At 38.0% G+C, this 27,092-nt stretch overlaps 1 protein-coding gene and 1 long non-coding RNA gene across 2 annotated transcripts in view; both read right to left on the minus strand.

Moving 5' to 3' along the window:
* The window catches only part of LOC149503077 (uncharacterized), a 193,578-nt gene that overhangs the window by 12,624 nt on the left and 153,862 nt on the right, over positions 1–27,092 (minus strand). The window lies entirely within an intron of this gene.
* Positions 1–27,092, minus strand: part of LOC114249128 (uncharacterized) — a 132,266-nt gene that overhangs the window by 12,624 nt on the left and 92,550 nt on the right. Inside the window, exons 4-7 of the mRNA XM_028182600.2 lie at positions 19,512–19,694; positions 18,916–19,110; positions 18,562–18,738; positions 630–728 (exon numbers count right to left, since the gene is read on the minus strand). Coding sequence (XP_028038401.2) covers positions 630–728; positions 18,562–18,738; positions 18,916–19,110; positions 19,512–19,694 — 654 coding nt within the window. The remainder of the gene's footprint in view (positions 1–629; positions 729–18,561; positions 18,739–18,915; positions 19,111–19,511; positions 19,695–27,092) is intronic.

The raw sequence follows: 27,092 nt of genomic DNA on the forward strand, positions 1-27,092 counted from the left end.
CACGAGTCCAGTCTATAATTTAAACAATAACCAAGGTTTTTAACCTATTTTCTATTATTAGCTTGTTATGCATTTTTGTTTGTATGTAACACAATCTTTGAAGGTACGTCATTATCACCGACTTCAAGGATTAACATGAAAATTTGCACTCGCATCATGGACCGATGACCATACACTGATTGTTTAACTAGCTTCGCTCTAATATCCTGACCAGTATGATGTGGATTAAAAAAATATAAAATTAGTCGCTAATTCGGTTTGGTATTTAGACTTTTTTTTTAGTTTGTAACCTACACATATTGATTATTAGCTTATCATAGCTTTATCGCACGTTTAGAATTGAAGTGGCATAATCCAAATGCAAAAATGTAATTGAAGAATTTTAATTTTTTTGTTCTCCGTTTTTCATACTTTAAGGTATGCGCTTGATTTAAAAGTTATGGAAAGAGTACTTTGTCCTTGGCAAAAATAAAAGGGACTGCTTAATTTTGTAGGTAACAGAAAAATGAGGAAGAATGCATATTTTTAAGTCGTGCATAGTATAAAACAATTTTTTTTTTTAGTTAAACTACTTCAGTACTAAAGGTGGCGGACGATATGTATGAAAACTGAATTAAGCTTTTACTCACCGACTATCATGTTGGGTTCTTGGTGGGGCGGCAGTTTCGTTTCTTTGCCGATGCCCTCCCGTGAAGAGTCGTTCCCGACGGCTTTGACAACCGTCTCGGCTGAGGGAAAATATTTTTTAATTAATACCTAGTTTGAGGCCGCCGGGTCTATTCAATGGTCCCAGCCTTTGAGTTCGTTTGGTGAATGATGCAAAGGGTTTTTAATTATGAATTTCTTGAACCGTTTCGTTTCATTCAGAGATTTCAAAGAGATTTAGTGCGTTTTCGTAATTAATTCTATTACACCGCAATGGCCGGGGTAATCTTGTCACGCTTTTGTTACGTGATGCGTAGTTTTAGATCACCACAGATTATCCATATCCAATTAAATTTTATCGCTTCGTTGCTCTCTTATAATGTTCAAGACATTTAATCGTCATTATCTTCACGTTATGCCAGTATAATAAAAATTACTTTTTTTTTGTAGTCAGGACCCCTGGATTTTTCTTCTGTTTATGAAATCTGAAAACTCAAATTTCGAACCAAAAACCCTTAGGAAAGATGTTAAATGCGATCAGGAATCTACCAGCGGACTCCGGGAGACCGTCAGATCACCTAACAGTTCATGATATCATGGCACTGCTACCAACCAACGAAGCAATCAAACGAAAGAAATAGTAGAAGAGTGTATATTGTTTGTATGGTTTAGACTGGTGAACGGGGTCACGGTTCGCATGATTTTGAATGATTCTCGGAGACCTGTGACGTCAGTGTGCTTATTGCGAGTTATTTAACGTTCTCGATAGCGTTAAAGTTAGAACAGCGCCCCTAGCGGCAAACGTAAGCAAACGTTCCAACTCCATACAAAGATGAGTTAACACACAGTAAGCACACAGAACTAGGATGAAGTCGAAGTCTCCATTGTTTTACCACTGTCACTTCAATACAGGATGAATGACAGCTTCACTAAAACACGCCTCGGTAGGAAGGAACTTCTTAACAATAATATTTAGCTAAAAAAACAGTAAACAATTAAATGAAATACTCTAGTTCAAACTTATAATACAAATAATAATGAACTAATGTACATACGTATTAATTAATGTTTGATAATTAATCGTTCGCGACTACTCCGGGCTATTTGTGTCAAGCAAATATGTACATAATTGTGTACTCACAAATATATTTAGTAGGACTGAATTTTGATTTCGACAATTAAAATTTTCAAGTCTGTGCTAGCTTGAATGTAAAAACATAATTAAGTTTTTTTTTTATTGCTTAGATGGGTGGACGAGCTCACAGCCCACCTGGTGTTAAGTGGTTACTGGAGCCCATAGACATCTACAACGTAAATGTCGCCACCTACCTTGAGATATGAGTTCTAAGGTCTCAGTATAGTTACAACGGCCACCCCACCCTTCAAACCGAAACGCATTACTGCTTCACGGCGGAAATAGGCGGGGTGGTGAGATCTACCAGTGCGGACTCACAAGAGGTCCTACCACCAGTAAACCTATATACACATTAAACGTCTATAAATATGTACGTCAGTTTCTGGTGCCCATAACACAGGGAATCGTAATTTGGGGCCGTATGACCATGCGTGATTTGTTCCCTGTTATTTATTTATATATCAGTATATAAAAAAGCAATATGTACAATATTAAAACTCTGTGAAACGATAACTATCTTGAAACATTTCTAAAGAACCAACGCGCAATACCGCCCTCCCAGCAGTAGGTACAAAATGACTACTACCAACTAAAAATGAATAATATAATCGTTTCCATGGTATTTTGTATAAACATTTGACATCAAGCAACCAGCTTCGAGGACTCTTCTTATACGTTTTAAACGAGAAAAGGAAAATACGTCATCAGAGTTTTCTTACATCTCGATAAGCAAAGGGTTCCCGCCGGAGACATCAGTCAAAACGACGTAGAACTCAATTAAAAAAAAAAAAAAAAAAATATCTCTGTGTCCTTTAAGCAATACTAGTGGTCCCGCAGAAGTCGAAATTCGACTATAATTAATTGAAATTGTAAGTTTGTACACTAATATGATTCTATTTTCAAATACTATTATACTTCTATAATCACAAATTTCGCCACTACACTATAGAAAATTATTAATACAGACAAACAATATTTAAACTATTCTCAATTTGACCACAGACGTCAAGAACAAAAGTTTGACAAAAAATAAATAGTATGCATGCGTGTGTGCGTCAAATACAATGATAGTGTGTGTAATGTTTTTTTTATTGATTTAATGTTTTTTTAGGCATAATTTTAAAAAATATTAACATTCTGCACTCCTTGTCTATATTCTTTATAAGTGTGGAAAATTTCATACTACTCGGTCCGCGCAATTTTCGTAAAAAGGGATACAAAGTTTTTGCTTCACGTATTAATATATAGATTACTGCGGAATTCTTCGATAATTGTTTTGAAATTATATGATCACGCGTTATGGATTTTTTTTTTATGGATATATGTATTATGGATACACGATTTTCAATATAATATCCATAAATTTATTTATGATAACCGTTAAATAAAAAATGACTTTTTAAATTTTTGATCGAATAGGCCATATGCCTTCTTTTAATGGATAAAAAAAAATAAAAAAGCTTTTAAATAAACAAAGAATTGCACAAATATCAAAGCTAGGGCACCACGCCATTACTTAAATCTTTAACATTAAAAAAAATTACTTGCTAAGCACCCAGATTAAGAGCTACATCTTTTAAGAGCAGCCATAAAAAGCGTACATTTAACAGCACTACACATTTATCCTTAAAGTATTCAATTAGAATTTAATACAAATCGTTTTTTAAAACGCGAACCAAGAGGTAATCTCGCTTCTCACCTCTAGGGAATTTTCAGAGCCGGCAACATCTAATAAATAGCTCTTTAAAAAGTTACTTTCTTTAATGGATACCTTTGCGCATATCTAAACAGAACGGAGTGAAAAGAATTGTTTTCCTTTTTATTTCAGTAGCTTTTTTCATTTGTTTTTCTTTTTGTCGCCTACAAACAATATTGACATTGATAAGCTTAAATTTGAAAAGTCGATCCAGTGAATCAATTTTCTCATAATTCTATAAAAAAAAATTAAATGGTTTCTCAGATACTGGAATAACATTATTTTAACAACTTTATTAAAAGAGAACCGAAAATTAAAATCACAATTATTTTAGATTTTATGATTTCTTTAACGTGAACGTTATTTTAAATTTCAATTTCAATTTTAAGCAGAGGCGGCGCGTACTGCTCATCTATTGGTGATTGGGCATCGATACTGATGAAGATCAGCAATCAGCAAAGCCAAATAGCATGCTGCTTTTTTCTCTTTTTTTTCCTATCTATGCTGATAGCCTTGCGAGACTATATCAGCTTCACCCTAACATGTAGGTGAGCTCACGGGGCTCAAACCAGAGTGTTGCTAGCACTGGCCCTAGCAAGAGCAGTGCTTCGCAGAATCTACCACCGGATCGGAAACGCGACCCACTGAGAAGATCCGACGAGAAACTCGGGTTCGACGACGACGATGACCGGTGCTTGTGGTAGCATGCTACTGCTGACTCTCCTCATAGCTGGTTTTGAAGAAACATTGTGGAGGGTAGTTTATTCCAAAGGAGGGTACGTGACAAAAAAGGCCTTTGAAAGCGCAATGTAGACGAAACACAGCTATTCTAGGTTAAATCAATAAACTTTGCTCTGGTGGTGGCGAAGAGACGAAGCGATCATTTCGAGGAATTCCTCAGAACACAACTCTTTTTTAAAAGCTATAGAATAACTGAAACATAGACGATCCATCAAAGATATGATAGACAAAAAGGACTGTTCAGTAACGTCTTAATTCTAAAAAAGTTTCGCATCAACCAATGATTTTCGTCGAATGATCTAGTGCGAATCGTAAAGACGTAACATAATCCGCAACGAAGGCTCATTGGAACAATGAAGTGGTACAAGAAAGGGTAGAAGGTCAACGTCCTCCTCCTCGCAATCCACAAGATGCGACAGACAAGAAGTTGTCACTTTTTTACTGGTGGTAGGACCTCTTGTGAGTCCGCACGAGTAGGTACCACCACCCTGCCTATTTCTGCCGTGAAGCAGTAATGCGTTTCGATTTGAAGGGTGGGGCAGCCGTTGTAACTATACTTGAGACCTTAGAACTTATATCTCAAGGTGGGTGGCGCATTTACGTTGTAGATGTCCATGAGCTCCAGTAGCCACTTAACAGGTGGGCTGTGAGCTCGTCCACCCATCTAAGCAATAAAAATAAATAAAAAAACTTATGTGAATTTAAGCACAGTACCAAAGATACGGAGAAGTATCGCAAAAGCCACAACCAAATCAACAAACACGATCTAGAACCACTTAGTATACATAATAATATGTATTTAAACTCCATCCCAATTCGTCAAAGTACAATACACGACAGAATCATAAACTACACCTGTACATATCACTACGGAATTCATTGCCTCAGTAAACAGGCGAAATGAGTCCCGGCAGCAGGATGACCACGAGGTAATAAACTATAGGTAGGTTTATTACTACATTTCGCGTCGAAAATTATACTCATCGTCCAAAATCGGTTCGTATCTCGTCACACGAGCGAGAGAGACAGCGCTCTACAAAGACAATGCTCATCGATTGTCTCTTTCTACCTCTGGATCCACATCCTTTTGGCAGCTAGTAGTGTGACGTATGAGTCTGTTATAGCTAGGGTTGGCGCATATGTACTTATTAATGTTACAAATGTGAAAGTGTGTTTGTTTGTCTCTCTTTCACGTCGAATTGAAGCCACGGAATTGGAGCAACGGATTGACCTTTTTTATGGTGATAGTTTTAGGTCAGGAGAATTATATAAGCTACTTGTTATACCGAAGAAACATCTCATTCCCACAGGAAACTACACTAGCACTTTTCCTTGACCACGCGGGCGTAGCCATGGGTAGGATCTAGTTAAATATTATATGAGCAATGAACGTCCATTCTTGTTAAGGATATATCCATCATATTATTATTGCGTGAGGGTGTATTTTCTGTTTGTTTCCGAAACTATTAATATTAAATGATACATTCCGTCAAGGTTTTTTTTTTCAACTTGAAACACAAAATGCGTCCAAAAATTTCTTCGTAAAAACCATTATCAACGAAACTATTTTGTGGGATTCTTTTATATATTCTACTATGTATTTAATTTCAGTAGATACGATAGCCCTTGCGATGAAGCAGACTTCAAGAAAAGGGGGCCTCTAACGGAAGACCCACGATATAGTACATACACATAGTGATGTATTCGGGATAACTCGACATTTAAAAAAAGAAAATGTATACTATATTTTATTACAAAATTAAATATACTATTTGAAATTTAGCTTCAGCCTATATTTTCGATTAGCTAGTGTATATTCCACTGGCAAAACGAATTATGTCAATAGGCAGATATAAATTACAGACAGAATAAAGCCCGTAACTTGGTAACTAATTTATCAATCTCTTTATGTGTCACTTACACAGTTAAATGAACGAAATTTTCAACAAATTTTAAGTTTGTTTAAATTTCCTTTAGTTGTGACTAGTTGTGGTGAATTGACGAGGATCTATGGCATTCATTGTGTGTTGATTTTTATTGTCCGATATTTCTATGTTATTGTAGTTTATAGTACAATAACAATTTAATTACAATCAAACAAGTAGAGTTGATAAATTGAAACTGAAATTGAAAATTATTTATTTCACGTCAGATATTTTTCGTGTTATGTTCGAAAATTATCGGCCTCTTTCTTAGGTATACATTATTTTACAAAAACTTGTTTCGTTCTCACGAGACTTACGTGTGTATGGTTTCATCTAAGACGATGAGATTTATATTCCAATTCCAAGATTAATTAGTTATATGTATGTAGATATATATTGAGTTGTTACTTATCTGAACAAAAAAATAATTGAATATTGGGTTCTATAAAACACAAATAAGTCGAAAGAGACTCATCATTACGGATCCTCCCGATCAATTAACGGTGCTTTTAGATACCACAAGCACCGGTCACTGTCCTCGTAGAACCCGTCGTTAGCGACGAAGGGCTCGACGAGTGAAATAACCCATAGCCACAGCCCACTGAGTTTGTCGCCGGATCTTCTCAGTGGGTCGCGTTTCCGATCCGGTGGTAGATTCTGCGAAGCACTGCTCTTGCTAGGGCCAGTGTTAGCAACACTCCCGGTTAGAGCCCCGTGAGCTCACCTACACGTCTATATGTCAAGGAGAAGCTGCAATAGGCTCTCAAGGCTATCAGCATAGGTACGGAAAAAAAGAGAATTGACCAACAATTATCATCATAGTTGGTTACTCCTGGCAGAGCAGTCGTGGTCATGTGGAATTTAAAGCCTTGACAGATATTCTCCGTAGTTTTCGGACTGAGGCTTGGCGCACGCATCGTTAAGTGGGGTTTTAAAAGGTCCAACAATATATGGAACAAAAAAAACAACACATTATAAAGTTATGTTTTCCCATTACAAAACCCTTTAGTCCAATTTCACAACGAACATTTCCATTATGAGCATTTCGTGAAATTAAATTGAAATAAATCAGTTCATTCCAGTTTACACGTTATAATATATCGAACGATCGATAATACCGCACACGTACAACTCCGTCGTAAAGTCACATAGACGAGGGAGCTTAACAAGTTTAATTATATCAGACGAGTGTGCGCTCGTAGATACGCACGTTAAACGATAACCATCAGCTTAATGGTGAACTGTAATGGCAGTAGCGTTAAATTGACTTAATTTTAATAACATTGACTAATCATTTTAAGGTAGCTTCGTAGCCTGCCTTTAGATTCGTTTGGGCGTATGTCATATTCGATTGGTTTTGAAAATGGCGCGGCTATCTACATTTGCGATAGCGAAATTATTTAACGAGTACTCATCACGGTCTTCACTTTACACCAGAGTTTCCCAGACTTTTTTCACATAGACCGCTAACTCTATTCCAATTACGAAGTCCCATTTGACAGATGTCAATAATCAAGTGTCTACTAGTAAAGTACTGCTTATAGTTGATACTCGACGATATTGATCTTCGATTACTATAACGAACAAATTAAAATCGTTTTGACAGAAAAAGGATTAGCATCAAATTAAAATTTATAAAACTTTTTCTTTTAAATTCAATTAGATAATATTACATGATATTTTTATCAAGATGGAACTTATTCATCATTACTAGCCGAAATCGATATTTCATTGTCGGCATCGTCGTCATCACCCTCATCATCGTCTGTAGAATCCCCTTTATTTATAATAATTCGGTTATCTATGACGGCATCGATATGTGTGTCTCTGTCCCAATCAGCGAAAATCAAATATTTTGTTCGTAAAACCACACTTTCCCATTTCGAGGCAGTAACACTCACACGCTTATACTTGATGGCATGACAACAAATAATATAGTATCGATAGCAAATAAATTTCCCCGCTTAGGAACTGTGAAACCCCTTCTTTTTTGTCACGCCAACCTGTCCAGACTCCCGTAGGGATCCTCATACACCACTTTAGGAACTAAGGCATTAGTGTGTGAAATAATAGTACACTTTTTAGTGTCTGAATCACCGCAGACGTAAATAATACGTTTTAAAGCGTACGTTAATATATAACAAAACAAATCTATAGACACGGATTGTGAGTGATATTGTTTCGGTAAATACAACGGAATAATCTCAAAGAATCCTAATGAAGCTACCGACGGAACGTGTGATGCGAGAAGCAGAGAAAAACAAAGTCCTTTCGTACAAGTTGGACATACATGGACATACCATTGTCTTATATATTAGGGATCACTTGAAACAGTAGGTACTGTTTTTTTTTCTACCTATGCTGATGACCTTGAGAGGCTATTTTAGCGTAACCTTAACTAGTAGGTGAGCTCACGGGGCTCAAATCTGACGACATTGCTAACACGAACCCTTTCAAGAGCCGTGCTTCGCAGAATCTACCACCGGATCGGAAACGCAACCCACTGAGGAGATCCGGCGAGAAACTCAATGGGCTGTGTCTGTGGGCTAATTTACTTGTCGAGCCCTTCGTCGCAAGCGACTGGTTCAACGAGAACGATGAACGGTGCTTGAGGTACCTAAAAGCACCGTTAGTGGATCGGGAGGATCCGAAATGACGTGTTTTGGGCGACACTGTTTTCTCGGCAACATTCTTCGCATTAAAGATTGTTTGATTTATTCATAATTGCATCATATTTTGTCTAATTAACGCTCCGATACCTCTTTACTGCGTGAACACAGTATTTTATAACGCAATAACTATTTTTTTATCGACATTGCAAACCCTGTTTGGTTGTGGTTTTTTTTTGCTGTCGATCCATATTTTACAGAAATACTGAAGTGAACAACGCGCCTAAATATCTATATATTAATACGTGAAGCAAAGACTTTGTACCCCTTTTTACGAAAATTGCGCGGACGGAGTAGTATGAAATTTCCCACACTTATAGAGAATCTAGAGAAGAAGTGCAGAATGTTAATATGTTATTTTAATAATACATTAAATCAATAAAAAAACATTACACACACTATGGTGTATTTGACACACACACACACACAATATATACACTTTTTGTTTACTGTCAAACTTTTGTTATTGCTTAAAATCTGTGCTCAAAGTAAGAATAGATTAATAATATTGTTTATCTTTAATATTATTTGTTTATAGTGTAATGTGTTTTGGCGAAATCTGTGATTATAGAAGTATAATAGTCTTTGACAACATAACCATAATAATGTTCAAACTTACAATTTCAATTAATTATAGTTGGATTTCAACTACTGCGGGACCACTAGGAAATATAATAATTCATTATACAAATCGTAAATGTACAAGTAACAACGTTATCACGCGATAAAGTACAGTACATAAACTCATTGTTATTGGTAACTACAGAGCGCTTTATCTAAATAAGGACGTGCAACAATAAAACGTATGAATAAAATGCGGATATTTCCGATAAGAAAAAAAAATGTTATATGAGTAATTGTATATTTTATCCGCACCATATTTGTCGTAAAACTAATATAAATTGTGAAGTACTGTACTATGGATGCGTGTTCACTTTATTACAGTACCATATGAAAATACAATAATACAATAAAAATCCGTTTAAAGTTTCGAGATTTCCGAACTATTACGAAATCCAATAGACATTAATTACAGTGTATTTACCGCCACCCACCTTGGATCGACAGTGACAGTCTAAGCCAATTGTAATCCGGCTGTCTCAATCTTCAAGCCGTGGCTACGACGCGGCTTGAAATAGACAAGACTATTACACCTACCTACCCTTTTTTTTTAACGCTGGGGAATCCGTTTACGGATATTATGTCCACCCCTCGATATTATGTCCTTAATATTTAAATTACAAATGAAAAATATGATTTAAAACTAATCACGGCCCGGTCAAGGTATTTAGCCTAGCAACTACATACTAAAAGTTCTTTAAATTCTAACAACGCGTGCAATCAATATAATTGAAGAATCCGTAACTCTTTATTTTTCAGACTGAATGTATTGCTGATTATATTTAACTACGAAATCTTCGATACTTTTCTAATTAAGCCAACGATTATTTAAAACTTAATTAGAAAATCGAAAAAACAAAACCGAATATTGCTTTCGGATATACGTATATTTATTATCGGATATTCATAGATATTCGATATTCAAACACTAGTATGCTCTGTTATCTACAAATAATATTGTTTATTACGATCTGATACCGATTATATAAAGAACAATCATGGTCCACAAGCAAAGACTGTCAACCAAATTAAAATACAAACGACGGAACCCTTGACCAAGAACACCCTAATATGTTGTCACCCTATAAATTGTTTACAAATCGAGTTCCTCATGTGAAGGAAACTGCCAAAAGAAAACTCATGCCGTAGCCGCGCGTAGGGGAACTTTATGACAAATGAATAATGAACACTAAAGGGGAACGACATTTCAAACTATTTTCATCTTTTTGCTATTGTATTAGAGTATCAATTTGACTGTAATCAAACCGATGGCGTGTTTGTTTCGTTTAAATTTCGTTCTAATAAAATGCTCTCTTAAACATATTTGGCTGAAATTTTAAATTAATAAGTTGGACTATGGAAAATAATTAAAATTAATTTTAAAAACATCCACAATTCACTTTATACACTTATCGCATTCTCCGTTTAAAAAAGTCAAATCTAAAAAAAAACATTACAGACAAAAATCATGAAACTAACCAGCAGAAAGTTTAAATTTAGAATTTCATTTTTATTCAAAGAAAACTCACTTTTTCCAAGACACGTGTCGCTCAAACTCAGACGTTCGTATTTCGAACCAGAACGTTACAACGTCCTAACACTGAATGTACCCAAACGCAACTGAACCTAACTAACTGAAGTGTAGGAAAATAAAATCCCTTTTCACTACCAAATGAAGATTACACCTATAAATATACACTTTATTTCTAGAGCACTAGAGTCGATATTACAAAACACATAAAAACTGTAAATAATCATAACGTTCCGTAGAGAAATATAGCCGTCGCTGTCATTCACCGCTTAATATTCGAGGAACGACAAAGACAGGATTAACGATGCGCATGTGCGTTGTTCCCCCTGGATAACAGTGGATATAACCTCAAAACGCTTGAAAGAAGTTTTTATGGGCATCGTTTATTATTATCGACAAGTTCTACGCTATTGAAGACTGTGAATTTTTATGAGCCAGTTTATGACGTGATCCGAAGGGTCTTGGAAACTCTTACTAATAATTTATGAATGGACTCTCCCTATAAGAATTAATGTGTCTATTTCTTTGTATCAACTTTGGGATATTATTTTGACTTCAATATATAGGCTGAATAGGAACATCGGTAAATAGTTCGGGTCAGTTGTAATCCGATAAGACTAGAGCACAATGTAAATACCACCCGTCATGCGGGCGAAAATTCAATCTGCATTACAATATTTATTTATTATGTATATTTATTTTACATTTCTGTAAACGATATATTCGCATTCATACTATAATTCTTGTAACATCAAAATAATCAAAAGGTTATCGATTTAATTTTTTTACATTTCGTGTCCGGCTTAATGAGAAACGAGACGCCAGGTAACTCAGAATGATTCGTAGCCGATTACTAACTGACCCAGTCCAGGGAGCTAAATAATCCTGCATAGCTCAATAACCCAAAACTAAAGATGAACCCTTTGGATTAAAATCACAAATGCTGGCAATGAATCGCAATGATTTTTTTTTATTTTTTTTTATTGCTTACATGGTTGGATACGCTCACGGCTCACCTGATGTTTAGTGGTTACCGGAGCCCATAGACATCTACAACGTAAATGCGGCCACCCACCTTGAGACATAAGTTCTAAGGTCTCACTTTTCACCAGTAAAGAGAGAGAGAATATTAGAGAGTGATCGAAGATGGGTCCCATCAACGCCAATGCGAGCACTCTGAGTCAAGTTAACTTTATTTGCTGTCAAAAATAGAGCGCTTATGAAAAAATTAAGCATCTTTGAAAGTGACACCGCAAATTTTCTAAGTAGTTATGATATTTTTAACAATTTTAGAAATTTTTATTTTATTACTATTAAAATAAAAATAACCTAAAATTTAATAAACAGTATAGTAGCACAAGGCGCTATAATTTTAGGTGGGTGTAATAAAATCACATTTATTAAAGCGTGGCCACCCTGTTAGAAAGAGATGCAATACTTAAAAAAGTGCAACTTGCAGTCGAGGTATAGGTTAATCAAGTTGATGGCTTCCTCAGATTTTACATATTTCTCGAAAAACGATGTCTAATTATTTCAAAAATGAAATTCCATTTCTAAATATTATTCAACTAGCGACCCGCCCTCGCTTCGCTTCGGAAACATTAAAACACACATGAAACCAAAAAAAAAATTAAAAAAAAAAATTTAAAAAAGTAGCCTATGTTCATCAGGGACAATGTCGGCTTCTAATGGAAAAATAATTTTTCAAATCGGTCCAGTAGTTTCGGAGCCTATTCGAAACAAACAAACAAACAAATCTTTCATCTTTATAATATTAGTATAGATATAATAATGCGTTTAGGATGATGTTTTCACTGCCGCGCTTTTGTAGTGCATCCACAATGTTTGCGACCTCTCACACCGATGACTTCTTTGCAATAATGCGGAAGAGAAGTACATCGTTATTGCGTCGAGTCAGAGACAATGGCAACAGTCTTCTGAAAATCATATCGAGCAAGATCGAGGGACTACTGATTGCAGCAGGCACTTGGAAGGAAAAAATAAATAAAAATGTAATGATATTTATGTGTTAGATTTTTAAAGTTACTAACATAGATTATAAGTAATTCTTACTTACAAAATATTATGGTTTTAAAAAAAAACTGAAATAAAGTATAAATAAATAAATAAATAAAATAAGGAATTCGTAGGCGCCTTCTAGTTTCTCAATGACTTGAAATGACAGCACTGGATTTGTTTTTTTGGTTACGTTTGGACATAATTATTTTTGTTTAGTCCGCGACGTGAGTGAGTTCAATGCACTCTGGTTATTTTTATTACTTCACTATTTCAGACATTCAGAAACTGTCGTAGTTGAAGTTTGAAAATACAATGAAAAGTTTTTCTATCTACGATCACGATTCTCATAATTTGCCGCCTTTTTTATTACAGATTTTTTTATTACAGAACTCATTTTCTTTTATCGTGAGATTTTTCGACTTTGCCACAAACTTCCTAATGAGTTAAAGACGTGAGACACCTCGTATAGAGCTCTGAGTGGATGACAATGCTACTTTATGAGTAATACAACAATAATTTAATATTTTATTTATTTTAAACGCTTTTCCATCGCGTGTGTCGGATGCAAAGTCGCATGACGCATTCAATTTTTCGCAAAACACAACGCTTTGATTGAACAAACAGTTTATCTTTATGTAGTACGATCATTATTTAGTAGTAGTTGTAGCATTATTATTATTTAATAGTAGTATATCGGGGTGTAAGGGGTAGCAATGGCATCACAGCTACTCAATAGCCAACCTCACCTGCTCGTGGTGCACCCTGCTAGCTTACGGACGAGGCCCTGGCGACCGACCGATGGCGGTGTAACCATCCATAATAAGCTATGTCTGTAAATACAAACAAGTCAGGACATGGGCAGCAGCATGCCCTGAGGAAAGGACATAGTACTGCGGTCACCAACCCGCCTGCCAAGCGTGGTGACTACTGGCATAACCCTCCCAATGGACAAAGCAAAAAATGAACGGCCCCCAGTCCCGGGCGGCCCCGCTATTCCTGGTTACGGCAGCGGCCACGGTAATGGTGGGGCAGGGGGTGCTAAGAATCCCCCGGTGCGATCCGGCTGCCATAAACGACTGTACCTTGGCGCGTATAATACACGGACATTGCTGAAAACTGAACATCTCGAAGAGTTGGAGACAGAATTGAGCGCAATAAATTGGCATATTATTGGTCTATCGGAAACCCGAAGAGAGGGAGAGGGTTGCGAGACCCTAGCTTCAGGGAACATGCTCTTCTATCGAGAAGGAGAACAGCTCTCGCAAGGCGGCGTTGGTTTCCTTGTCCACAAATCCCTTGTCAACAACATTACGGAAGTCAGTAGTGTGTCGTCGCGGGTTGCGTATCTTGTACTAAAACTAAACAGTAGATACTCAATAAAAGTTGTGCAAGCATACGCTCCCACATCGACATACTCTGACGAAGTTTGCGCGGTCTTTTACGATGATATCGTAAGAGCCATCGAACGCACAACCAAGACCCATTATACCGTAGTGACGGGGGATTTCAACGCAAAAGTAGGGATACAAGAATGTGGAGAGCCTGTATTAGGACCCCACGGTGTTGGCTCTAGGAATGCCCGAGGCCAAATGCTGGTAAATTTTCTCGAGATGCGAGGACTTTTCTTGATGAATTCGTTCTTCAAGAAAGGACTCCACAGAAAATGGACCTGGCAAAGCCCAGACGGGAAGACTAGAAATGAAATAGACTTCATCTTAGCGAATAAGCGGCACATATTTAGGGATGTCACCGTGATTAATAAGGTTAAGACCGGCAGCGATCACCGGCTAGTGCGCGGCACCCTAAATATCGACATTAAGCTGGAGAGATCGCGTATGGTAAAGTCTAGCTTGCGACCAACTAGGCAACAAATCTTGGAGCCCCCAGATAACTTCCAATTGGAAGTCAAAAACAGGTTTGACGTGTTGGAAACTGACTGCGACGTGGATAAGCGCACCAACGAAATGGTGAAAATTCTAAGAGAAGTGGGCAATAAATACTTTCAGCATAGAAGAAAAGGCCAAGAGACTAAACTCTCCAACGAGACCCTGCTATTGATGAAACAGCGAAGGGAAACTGCAGATGCTACTCCGTCAGATGGAAAAACTATAAACACTAAAATCAGAAAGCTGATTAGGCGTGACCTTCGCCAATTCAACACAATAAAGATTAAAGAGGCAATACAACAAAACAAAGGCACCAAAGTGTTTATACGGCAACAACAACTAGGCCGAAGCCATCTGACGAAGCTCAAAACTGCCGATGGAAGAATTGTCGAATCAAGATCAGAAGTCCTCACTGAAGTGGAGAGCTACTATCGTAGTCTCTATGCCTCACAGGCTCCCAAGCCCTTTGCCCACCCAGAGATTGATCACCGAGCCCCCTTAGTCCGCCACTATACGGAAGACATACCCGACGTCAGTATAGAGGAGGTAAGGGCTGCTTTGGAACAGCTTAGAAATAACAGAGCTACAGGGGATGACGGAATCAGAATTGTTGAAGGCAAGTGGTACATCAGTTCTCAACCAATTATGCACAACGTTCGACACTGTCATTCAAAAAACTACTACACCGGAAGCCTGGAGCAAGGGTACTGTCATTCTTTTCTTTAAGAAGGGAGACCGTGCTCTGCTCAAGAACTACAGGCCTATTTCACTTCTTAGCCATATTTATAAGCTGTTCTCGAGAGTCCTTGCAAATCGCTTGGCCTCTAGACTTGACGAGTTCCAACCTCCGGAGCAGGCTGGGTTTCGCAAAGGCTATAGTACGGTAGACCACATCCACACGCTGAGACAGGTTATTCAGAAGACTGAAGAATACAATCGTCCTCTGTGTCTCGCATTTGTGGACTACGAAAAAGCCTTCGACTCCGTCGAAACTTGGGCTGTTCTGGAATCCTTACAGCGATGCCTAGTCGATTATCGGTACGTTGAGGTGTTGAAGAGTTTATACAAAGCCGCCAAAATGATAGTCCAGATCCAAAACCAGCAGACAAACCCGATTGAGCTTCACAGAGGGGTGCGACAGGGTGACGTTATATCGCCGAAACTGTTCACTGCTGCTCTCGAGGATGTCTTCAAGACTCTGGACTGGAGTAAGCTCGGCATCAATGTCAATGGCGAGTATCTCTCACACCTCCGATTTGCAGACGATATCGTTATGATGGCAGAGTCGCTAGAGGATCTCAGCTGTATGCTGGGTGAGCTGAATGCCGCGTCACGACGTGTTGGTCTGGGAATGAATCTGGACAAAACTAAGGTCATGTTCAACGACCATATCATTCCTGGACCGATAATAGTCGAATCCGCGGTACTCGAAGTTGTGTCTGAATACACTTATCTAGGCCAAATTATTCAACTAGGCAGGGCCAACTTTGAGAAGGAAGCTGATAGGCGCATACAGTTGGGTTGGGCTGCGTATGGAAAACTTCGTCATATCTTGAACTCAGCAATCCCGCAATGCCTAAAAACAAAAGTCTTCAACGCTTGCGTGCTGCCGATCATGACATATGGCGCCGAAACGTGGACATTGACCGTGGGTCTAGTCCGTAAGTTCAAAGTCGCTCAGCGTGCTATGGAAAGGTGTATGCTCGGAGTTTCTTTGATGGATCGGCTTAGAAATGAGGAAATCCGTCAAAGAACTAAAGTAACCGACATAGCCCTAAAGATTAGCAAGCTGAAATGGCAATGGGCTGGACATACGTGTCGCAGAACAGATGGCCGATGGAGCAGACGTGTTCTGGACTGGAGACCGCGTACCGGTAAGCGCAGCGTTGGGCGTCCCCCTGCCCGTTGGACCGATGACTTGCGGCGATATGCTGGGAGAGATTGGATGCGGAAGGCGGAGGATCGTTCATTGTGGCGGACTATGGGAGAGGCCTACATCCAGCAGTGGATAGATACAGGCTGATGATGATGAGTAGTATATCATCATGCAGGAGGGTGATTATATGTAGTAGGATCATTTCAGATCTAAAATGATCCTACACTAGTATCTATAGTTTGTTAGACTATTAAATAAAATACACGGGTGGGCACCTCCGGCTACCACCAGCTTCTGTTATTACATATCGTCAACTCACCCATGTTGCTTTGTAGTGTCGGCCTAAAATAGTATCACCCAATCTCTTACCGCGGGTATTGTAAGGCGACTTACGAAATCCACCAGAGAATGGAGGGAACTTTCTCTGTATAATATAACAGCGTATTGTGATTGCGAACGGGTGTTTAATTGTGATACAGTCTTCCAAATAAATTTTTTTTTTTTCCGTACCTATGCTGATAGCCTTGAGAGGCTATTTCAGCTTCACCCTAACATGTAGGTGAGCTCACGGGGCTCAAACCGGGAGTGTTGCCCTAGCAAGAGCAGTGCTTCGCAGAATCTACCACCGGATCGAAAACGCGACCCACTGAGAAGATCCGGTGAGAAACTCAGTGGGCTGTGTCTATGGGTCAATTCGCTCGTCGAGCCCTTCGTCGCAAGCGACGGGTTCGGCGAGGACGGTGACAGGTTCTTGTGGTACCTAAAAGCACCATTAATAGATCGGGAGGATCCGTAATGACGTGTGTCTTCCAACAGAAACGCATTACTGCTTCACGGCTGATAAAACGAACTATTACTAACAAAACACGTCCTATCACCAGTTATACCGCGAAGTAAGCTTTAAAATGACATTGGAAGGATGCCATGGCGCTTCGAGGACACGAAAGGAGGAAGTATATTCCATAAATAGTTGAAATGCGTTAAAAATAAACTTTTTTTTATTGCTTAGATGGGTGGATGAGCTCACAGCCCACCTGGTGTTAAGTGGTTACTGGAGCCCATAGACATTACAACATAAATGCGCCACCCACCTTGAGATATAAGTTCTAAGATCTCAGTATAGTTACAACGGCTGCCCTACCCTTCAGACCGAAACACATTAGTGCTTCACGGCAGAAATAGGTAAGGCGGTGGTACCTACCCGCGCGGACTCACAAGAGGTCCTACCACCAGTAAAATCTCGGCTCCGGTGGCCGGAACGCGAGAGATTTTCGAACTTACTCCCTTGCGTTTGAGTGTAAATAAAAAAACAGCTTACTTGTTGGCGCCAAACAATATGAACAAAACAATATTTCCAGCAAACGACAAAATAACAGTCTTAAACGCCCACTTCACACTTATACGGAAACAAACAGACGAATTCGTTCAATTAAATACATTAGTTAACATTTTAAATTAGTTTTCACAACAAGGAACAATGTTAAAAATTTAATAATAACCTTTCGACAATCGGTCCGCTTTTTTAAAATTTACGGTTCTCACTTTGGTTTTAATGTAAGAAATCCATAATTGACAAAATTTAATACCTGACATTTTTGACACTTTTATATGAGTACCTACATACACTTTTCCGTTTATAGATAGCCACACAAATTTAAATATTTTCCGTTAAATGACAAGGTACATACTTTTTTTATGATATAAATTTCTATTATTAAACCATAGACATAAATATAGAGTTCAAATTATTTTCTATAAGATTTGAATGCATTCTAAAAAAGAAATAATTATTTATAGAATTTTTATGTAGTTCTTACCAATGCAGAGAGGCACGGTGTCATTCCATCTGTTATCGTCATAGCACCAAAGTAATCGCGCCCTCTGTCGAGTGTCGACGAAAACAAAGTTAACGTTGCACATGTAGTGTGCCACGTCTTCGTTGCGATACACAAGATACCCACTAGATGGCGCTGATAAAGTAACACAGCCTATGCCTGCAAGGAAATAAAAAAAGAATAATCCGTGAAAGAGAAAAATAATTATGTATTTGATTTTGTAGCGAACAACGTAATTTTATGTAAAAAAACATTCAAGATTAAAATCAAACTGTTGAATTAGTTCTAAATTTATTCACTAGATGGCAGTATTTGTAGCAACGCAGTTTTACTAACTTTTATAATGTAATAGAACTCCTCGTTTCGGGTAAGCGCCTTTAGATCTTGCTTTCACGGCCACCTCCACAGTGTTGGTTGTAGAAGTGAGTTTGATCGGCATATCGACTTGTTCGCACGAGTACAACAGGTTATCGCCATTCGAATCTTGGACCGAGACGAAATCCTTACACTCGTTTTCAAACGGACCTATACCTGTGGGAAGTATTACATTTTAGAACACCGATTCAACAGATATCTAAGCATATTAACCCTAATTGAACTAATTTTGGCTTAATAATACTATATAACTGGTGGTAGGACGTCTTATGATTCCGCACGGGTAGGTTCCAATATCCTGCCTATTTCTGCCGTAAAGCAGGAATGCGTTTCGGCTTGAAGGGTAACGCAGCCGTTGTTACACTAAAAAGCTAAAAGACTTAAAATCCATGTCTCAAGATGGACGGCGGCATTGACGTGGTTGATGTCTATGGGCTCCGGCATCCACTCAACACCAGATTGGACGTGAGCTCATCCACCCATCTAATCAATAAACAAAAAACATTTTAATATAGCTTTAATTACTTTTAGCTTATAAAGTGAATTGATATACTTACTTCTTAAGCTAACGTCCAAGAATGTGACCCGTATCCTTTGCTCAGGGTTGGCAATGAGCCGCCAGCGGCATTCATCGCCAACGTAGAAGTGCGGGTACCCTGGGGTTCGAATGTAACCCTCGCTCTCGGCTCCCCATTCAGCTATCCTCAACTCGCGGTTGCAGTAATGCAGAGATATTGTATCTGCAAAATTTTAATATTGTACATATTATTTATAATATTTTCTACAGTTTTTACGAGGCATAGACGAAATTAAAATTATTTCTACAGTTTATTCTCGCTTTTTTTGCAAATTATACATTTTAATTCGGACGTTCCAAATACTTTACAGTTTTCGTGAACGGGAACGACTTGTTGTTATTAATTAATCGTAAAAACAGCAGCTACAAGAGTTTCGATTTTTTGAATGTAGACATGTATCTATATATTAATACGTGAAGGAAAAACTTTGTATCCATTTTTACGAAAATTGCGCGGACAGAGGAATATGAAATTTCCCACACTTATAGAGAATATAGAGGAGTGCAGAATGTTAATATTTTTTTAAATTATGTCTTAAAAATACATTAAATCTAATAACAGTTTTCTGCCACGCACAGTAAATCTCTGGAATTCGTTGCCATCAGCGGTCTTCCCCAACAACTGCGACATTGGGTTATTCAAGAAAAGAGCATATTCTTATCTGAAGGGTAGGCAACGCACTGGCGTAAACGCTGGTGACCGTGGGCGGCGGTGAATCACTTACCATCAGGTGACCCGTCTTGCTCGTTTGCCTCTTAGTTGTTGTAAAAAAAAAAAAAACATTAAATCAAAAATCAATAAAAAAAACATTACACACACTACCATGTATTTGCGCACACACGCATGTATACTATTTATTTATTGTCAAACTTTTGTTCTTGATCTCTGTGGTCAAATTGAGAATAGATTAAATATTGTTTGTCTTTATTAATATTTTTCTGTAGTGTAGTGGCGAAATTTGTGATTATATGAGTATAATAGTATTTGAAAATAGAATCATAATAGTATACAAACTTACAATTTCAATTAATTATAATCGAATTTCGACTACTGCAGAACCTCTACTTTAGTATTATTGTATGTATGCTGTTTGTAGACAAACGAAGCGAATATGGGCAATGGTCGTAATCTTTTCTTACGATAACTAAATTAATTATAAAACCAGTCATAACAGTGACCGTACAGTATGAACAGATTTGATCTATTTTGGAAATTAATCCAGTATATAAGTAAGTAGATTAAATATTCAATAGATATAACGTAACCTAAAATAAATGTTACTAAGGAAATTATTCGAAATAACAATACGTATATTCGAAACGGCTTGAACATAAAGGTAGTCTACAATAGTAATTACAGTTGCTACATTATTTGTAAATACATTCTCCTTTGTAGTCGAGAATGGTCTGTGAATATTTTAGATTTGGGTATTAAAAGGAATCCAAGGCTTCGTTTGGGACGTACGACCTTGTATCCAAAACATGCATAATAAACATTAAACTTTGCAAGAAATAGTATTTTGAGTATTTAAATGTTTATCGCAATTTATTACGCAAATTAGAAGAAGGTTTGTCTGCATAGAATTTGCCTTCATATAACAAGGATTCTACATAACAAAGATTTGTAATCAAAACTTAAAATATTAGCTAAAAGTAATAGACTCCGCGACCTAACACTGGATGGAGTTTGAATATTTGTCTGCTGCTGCCTCATAGATATATAGAAGATATTTCAATTAGGTTATTATGTCAATGTTCTCTTCAAACGTTTCAGTGGTATATGACAGGGTTTGGTATTATTGTAACAGCACCTCCATCCAAAGGTTGACGGAAGAGAAAGCCTTTAGAAATAAATCTGATATCTGTAGTTTAGTTTTATGTTTAATTTTTCGAATTCGTTTTTTTTTTCAATTCAATACTCAGTCAGGCTTACAGTTTTGCACCAAAACGCCTAACTCGTTAACACAAAAAACATTACAAAAATTATTAAATATTATTATTATGCTAAAAATTACATTATTTTAGACAAAAGAATTCTCCAACTATTATCGGCAAATTATATTGAAAATATTTTATAGATAGATTAGATTATATTGAAATCAAATCAAAAAAAAATTATTAAACATGAAAGTACCTACATACTTGTTGAACGTCAAAAGAACTACCGCCGCGGCGCCGCCACTATTAGATATTTTCAATATTTTCTGTACATTGTCTTTATTTTGGTATGACCTAGAGGAAATATATGTTTTTAGAAGAAGAAAAACGCAGACTGAAGTTGGCACGCTATTCAAATGTCACCGGATAAAGAGCCAGTCATACGTGACCACTAAAACTGTAAAGAATTCGGAACGTCGAAAATAATACAATGACAATAAAAAATGCTAGATTTAATCGTAAAAGCAGTTTTAATTGTCTACCTACTAGTCGCGAGAACCCATGAAAATATGTACTAGAAGAGAGGATTTTGTTGTTTTTTTTGTCCTTATCCTTGCCCTTGTTAACAGTGGAGCATACGACCCACCTGATGGTGAGTTATTAACGTCGCCCATGGACGTCAGCAATGCCAGGGGCAGAGCTAAATCGCGGCATACCGTAAGCTTTCAACTACATCGAGTGTAAGCTAGTACAAAGTTTCAGTTCAATCACAATTTTGCCTCAAAATAATTTGATTTAACCGAAAGCTAAATATTTCCATAAAAGAGCACATATGGCCTATATCGAAGATCAAATTTCTATCTGCCATCAACGGCTTATCTTAATACGATCGGTTCACCGTCCCTTGCCCAGTTTATTCTATCTCTCTCAGATTTATTTAATCCAAATTGGCATTCCGATTGTGGTATTTAGATAAGGGACACGAACTGCGACGCGAAATGACACATTAGGGATTTTTATTTGTTGTAAAGTCTCTAGGATTGTCGACGCCAGATGTTGTAGAACCACCAATATTGAACGCCCGACAATAAGACCCTCTTCTCGATTTAACAACTTCAAGCTATTCAGATTTGAGCTGCAGATCGACTGATTGATTGAGTATGGTACCCATGTCATTGTTTTTACCATCACACCGCCCGCCACCGGAGTAGAGTTTATCCATAATACTTGGAACCACTGCGTTTATCCACAGTGCGTTTCCAGAGATCTTTTTTGCCACGTACCATCCGGCTTTGGAATGAGCTCCCCTCCACAATGTTTCCCGAGCGCTATGACATGTCCTTCTTCAAACGAGACTTGTGGAGGGTACTTAACGATAGGCAGCGGCTTGGCTCTGCCCCTGGCATTGCTGAAATCCATGGGCGACGGTAACCACTCACCAGCAGGTAGGCCGTATGCTCGTCTGCCTACAAGGACAATAAAAAAAATACACAAAAAAAATACAACCAACACGCAAGGGTCACTAATAATTTAGAGGAAATTATTAACCATCAAATGAACAAAAATTACGGAATTATATCAAATAGTCTGAATAAAAACAATATATATTTTTGTTGTAAATCAGGACGTAACTTAGATTAAAATCTGATTGGCTATTTGTTAGGATATACGGGTTTGCAAAACCGGCCTTTTTGGGTGGATAGACGAACAAGCTAGCAGGGTATCTTTATAGTACGCGGGAGCTACGAATGTATTTAAGTAAAGAAAAATTTTAAAAAATAGTCCCTGCCTATGGGATTTGAAACAGGGGCATAGTCGCATCGATACGAGTACACCGGACGTCTTATTCTTCAGTTCATCTCTTCGAACTCCACTTTCCTATCTTGTACTGTCTCAAGTACTGATTGCTGGACGTGTTAAGCTCGCCGGGCGGTGGTACCAGCCCGTGTGGACTCACGAGACGTCCTAAACGTATCGTCTGTCGTTCACAGCAACGCAATGCAAAATATGAGCTCTTCCAAATACATACATCCCAAAATAAGTTGCGTTATTCGAGTTATGTACACGTATCGCCACAAATAGAGAGAGATGGAGAAGTCTCTCAAAAGTCGCAACCAAGCATTAAGACATACGTAGCCACAACCACTCCGCCAGGAGTGTACGACTGAGACGAAGAATTCGAGTTATTGTGTAACCAGCTAACAACTTTAGTTTTAAGCTAAATATTTTTTTCGCTCCAGCCTATTTTTGCAGCGAATCGATCTGGTTTTCAACTATGACAAAATAGGCGATGTTGTACGCAATGAATACTACTATCTTTGATCTGAAGTTGACCAGCAGTCACATTTTGATTGACGTTCCTCTTGAGAGCTCCATCTATATTAATAAAATAACATTCGATTTGGTACATTTTTATTGTACTTACTATTAGGTAACTGTTTACTTGTGTAAAGTATAAGCTTGTGATAGTGTTGCTGCCGCAAATTGGGAAAGTGTAAAGTGTGGTTTTACAAAAAAAAATTGATTTTCGCTGATTGGGACAGAGACACACACATCGATGCCGTCATAGATAACCCAATTATAATAAATATAGGTGATTCTACGACGAGGATGAGGGTGATGACGATACCGACCATGAAATAATTTGCGTAATTACTGGTGGTAGGACCTCTTGTGAGTCCGCACGGGTTGGTACCACCGCCCTGCCTATTTGTGCCGTGAAACAGTAATGCGTTTCGGTTCGAAGGGTGGGGCAGCCGTTATAACTATACCTTTGAACTTATATCTCAAGGTGGGTGGCGCATTTACGTTGTAGATGTCTAAGGGCTCCAGTTACCACTTAACACCAGGCAGGCTGTGAGCTCGTCCACCCATCTAAGTATTAAAAAAAAATGTAAGCCTTGAACTATACTCAATTCGAGCAATAACAAAAGACGAGTAATTACAAAGCGTGTTATCCGATTTCGTGATAAATTTCAGTGCTCCACTTCATAAATGAACTTCAAGAGCCTTGACCTCATTCGATGACGGAGCCGCCCACGTTTGCTCAACACAAACGATCCCTGACCGAAGGCCGGACTTGCCTATTCATGGCCTATTAGATGTCTGCCTGATTTATTAATACATAAACGAATTGTAATGACAAGACGATTTATTTGCCACTTAGAGGCGCGAGATCCTAATTGTATAGTTTAGCGGCTGTCAAATCTAATTGACTAACCCAGCGGCTCTCAACTTAACTCAGTGACTGACATATCTATACTAATATATGAATCTACAGTGGTTTTTACGGATGTTCCGTTATAACTACTGAACCATGCATCTGATCGACTTGAAACTTGGTATCCATGTAGAAAATACATGTAGTTAATGGATAGGCTAATATTTATATAAGTGTTGGACTCCCTAATAATAATGATAATAAATAATAATCTTATACCTTTAAACGAGCAATTCTTGTATATATAATCTGAATCTCGGAAACGGCTCCAACGATTTTCATAAAATTTAGTATACAGGGGATTTTGTATACAGAAAATGTTGTTTTATTCGTGTTTTCAATAATCAACTTTATCGATAATCAACTTTATGACTCTTCCCGACATCTATTGGCGAATAATAATACTATTTTTACTGCTTAAAGACACAACAAGATGGCGTTATAAAAATAAAAAAAAAACGAGCAAAGCTCGGTCATTATCTAGAGTACGGCTATACTCTAAAATTCGTGACACCCATAGAGATTTAAACACGAAAGTGAATATTGAAGTGAAACCTAATTGTATACTTGAAATGTGGTAAACATGTATTTCCCGCATATGTACCACAGGGCTGAGTCGTTCGGATTGCTATAGATCAAAATGTCGTATTTGTAAATCTCGTGACACACCTGACAGGGGCTTACGATGTGCAAATGTGTCGCGACACGATGGTTGAGGACCTCTGGATTAACTAGATCAGTGTAAATGTATAAAAATTACGTCAAATGCGTTCCAATAGGTCGACCATTGCGATATGTTGAGTTCATCGAACATACAAATGTTTTATTGTAACTAAAAACGCAGTCTTGGTTTTTTTTCTACCTAGACTTTGGAAACGTCGACTGGCTAGTCTATACTGATATACAAATATACAGTGGTTTTACGGATGTTCCGTTATTACTACTGAAACATGCATCTGATCGTCTTGAAACTTGGTAACCATGTAGAAAATACATGTACTTAATGGATAGGCTAATATTTATATGAGTGTTGGACTCCCTACACCAGTTGCGGGGGCGTTAATGATGGGAATCTTTGTGTTTGGTTGGCGAGCTCATAGGGCTTAGCCTGATAGAGCTTGCTAACATATGTTCTAGCAAACGCTTCGTTTAGTCTACCACCGAATCGGAATCGCGACCCACTGAGAAGATCCGGCGATGGTAAACAGAACTCAACTTTTACTAAAATACACAGATGACTGCTTATCAAACTGTAAATACCTAGTCAGGTCATAAATTCTGTCACATGTTTAATGTAAAATAATTGAAACAAGTTTATTCATTATGTAACCATTCATATACCAAAATGAACTTAACAAAACATAGATTCTTATGACACTAAAGTTTATTCAAAATTACCTCCGTGATTTTGAATACAGGCCTTCAATCTGCGCGGCCAGTCGTCTATCGCAGCACGAACGAGGTCCATGTCAATATCGGCGGCTGCCTTAATCAAGGATGTCTTGAGTGACTCCAAATTGAGATGAGGCTTTGAGCACGCCTTTTCCTCCAAGTGTTGCCATATCTTGTAATCTAACGGATTCAAATCTGGACTGGAGGAGGGCCAGTCTTCGTGCCGGATGAAGTCGATTTCACGCGCCGCCAGCCAGTCTTGTGTGCTCTTCGCTCTATGAGCTGGCGCCGAATCTTGTTGGAATACCCAGTGCCTGTTATTGAACATGGTATGAGAAACTGGTTCCACAAGGTTCATCAGGACTGTATTTTGATACACAACTGCATTCGTTTTTACACCTTTCTCACAAAAATGTACCTCTGTTAAGCCCCAATAAGAAACTCCCAACCATACCATGAGCGAGGATGGAAAATGACCTCGTTGGACACGCGGAATACGGTTGCTCGCTTCTTCACTACTGTGTGCGTACACCTTATCATTTTGTTTGTTGTAGCTTTCTTCTACGGTAAACATTTTTTTATCCGAAAAAAGAATTTCCCGATATTTTTTTCCCGCGTACCGCTTCAACAAAGCGCGGCATCTCTTCAGTCGCAGGTCCATTAGACGAGCATTCAAACGATGTCCTGTTTTTCTTCGATATGCCCGAAGCCCTAAGTCTTCATTTAACACCCTTTTCACCGTGGTTCTGCTTAACCCCATCTGAAGGGCCAACAGTTTCTGCTTACGTTTGGGATTTCTTTGAATTCGCGCCTTCACAGCTTTTATCACTGCTGGAGTCCTAACAGACCGAGGGCGACCACTTCTTGACCTGTCATCTACACTAGAGTCTTCATTGTATCGTTTGATGGTACGATAAACGAATCTTTTGGTTATATTCAAATTTTTCAATATGTTAAAATTTTGAATTGGCGCGTAACCGCAACAATGCAACGCAATAACTGCAACACGGTCTTCTTTAAGCGTCCACTCCATATTTAAAAATGAGTAAAATTCTAAAAGTATACATTTTT

This window comes from Bombyx mandarina, chromosome 04, assembly GCF_030267445.1.
Source record: "Bombyx mandarina strain Sakado chromosome 04, ASM3026744v2".
NCBI lineage: Eukaryota > Metazoa > Arthropoda > Insecta > Lepidoptera > Bombycidae > Bombyx > Bombyx mandarina.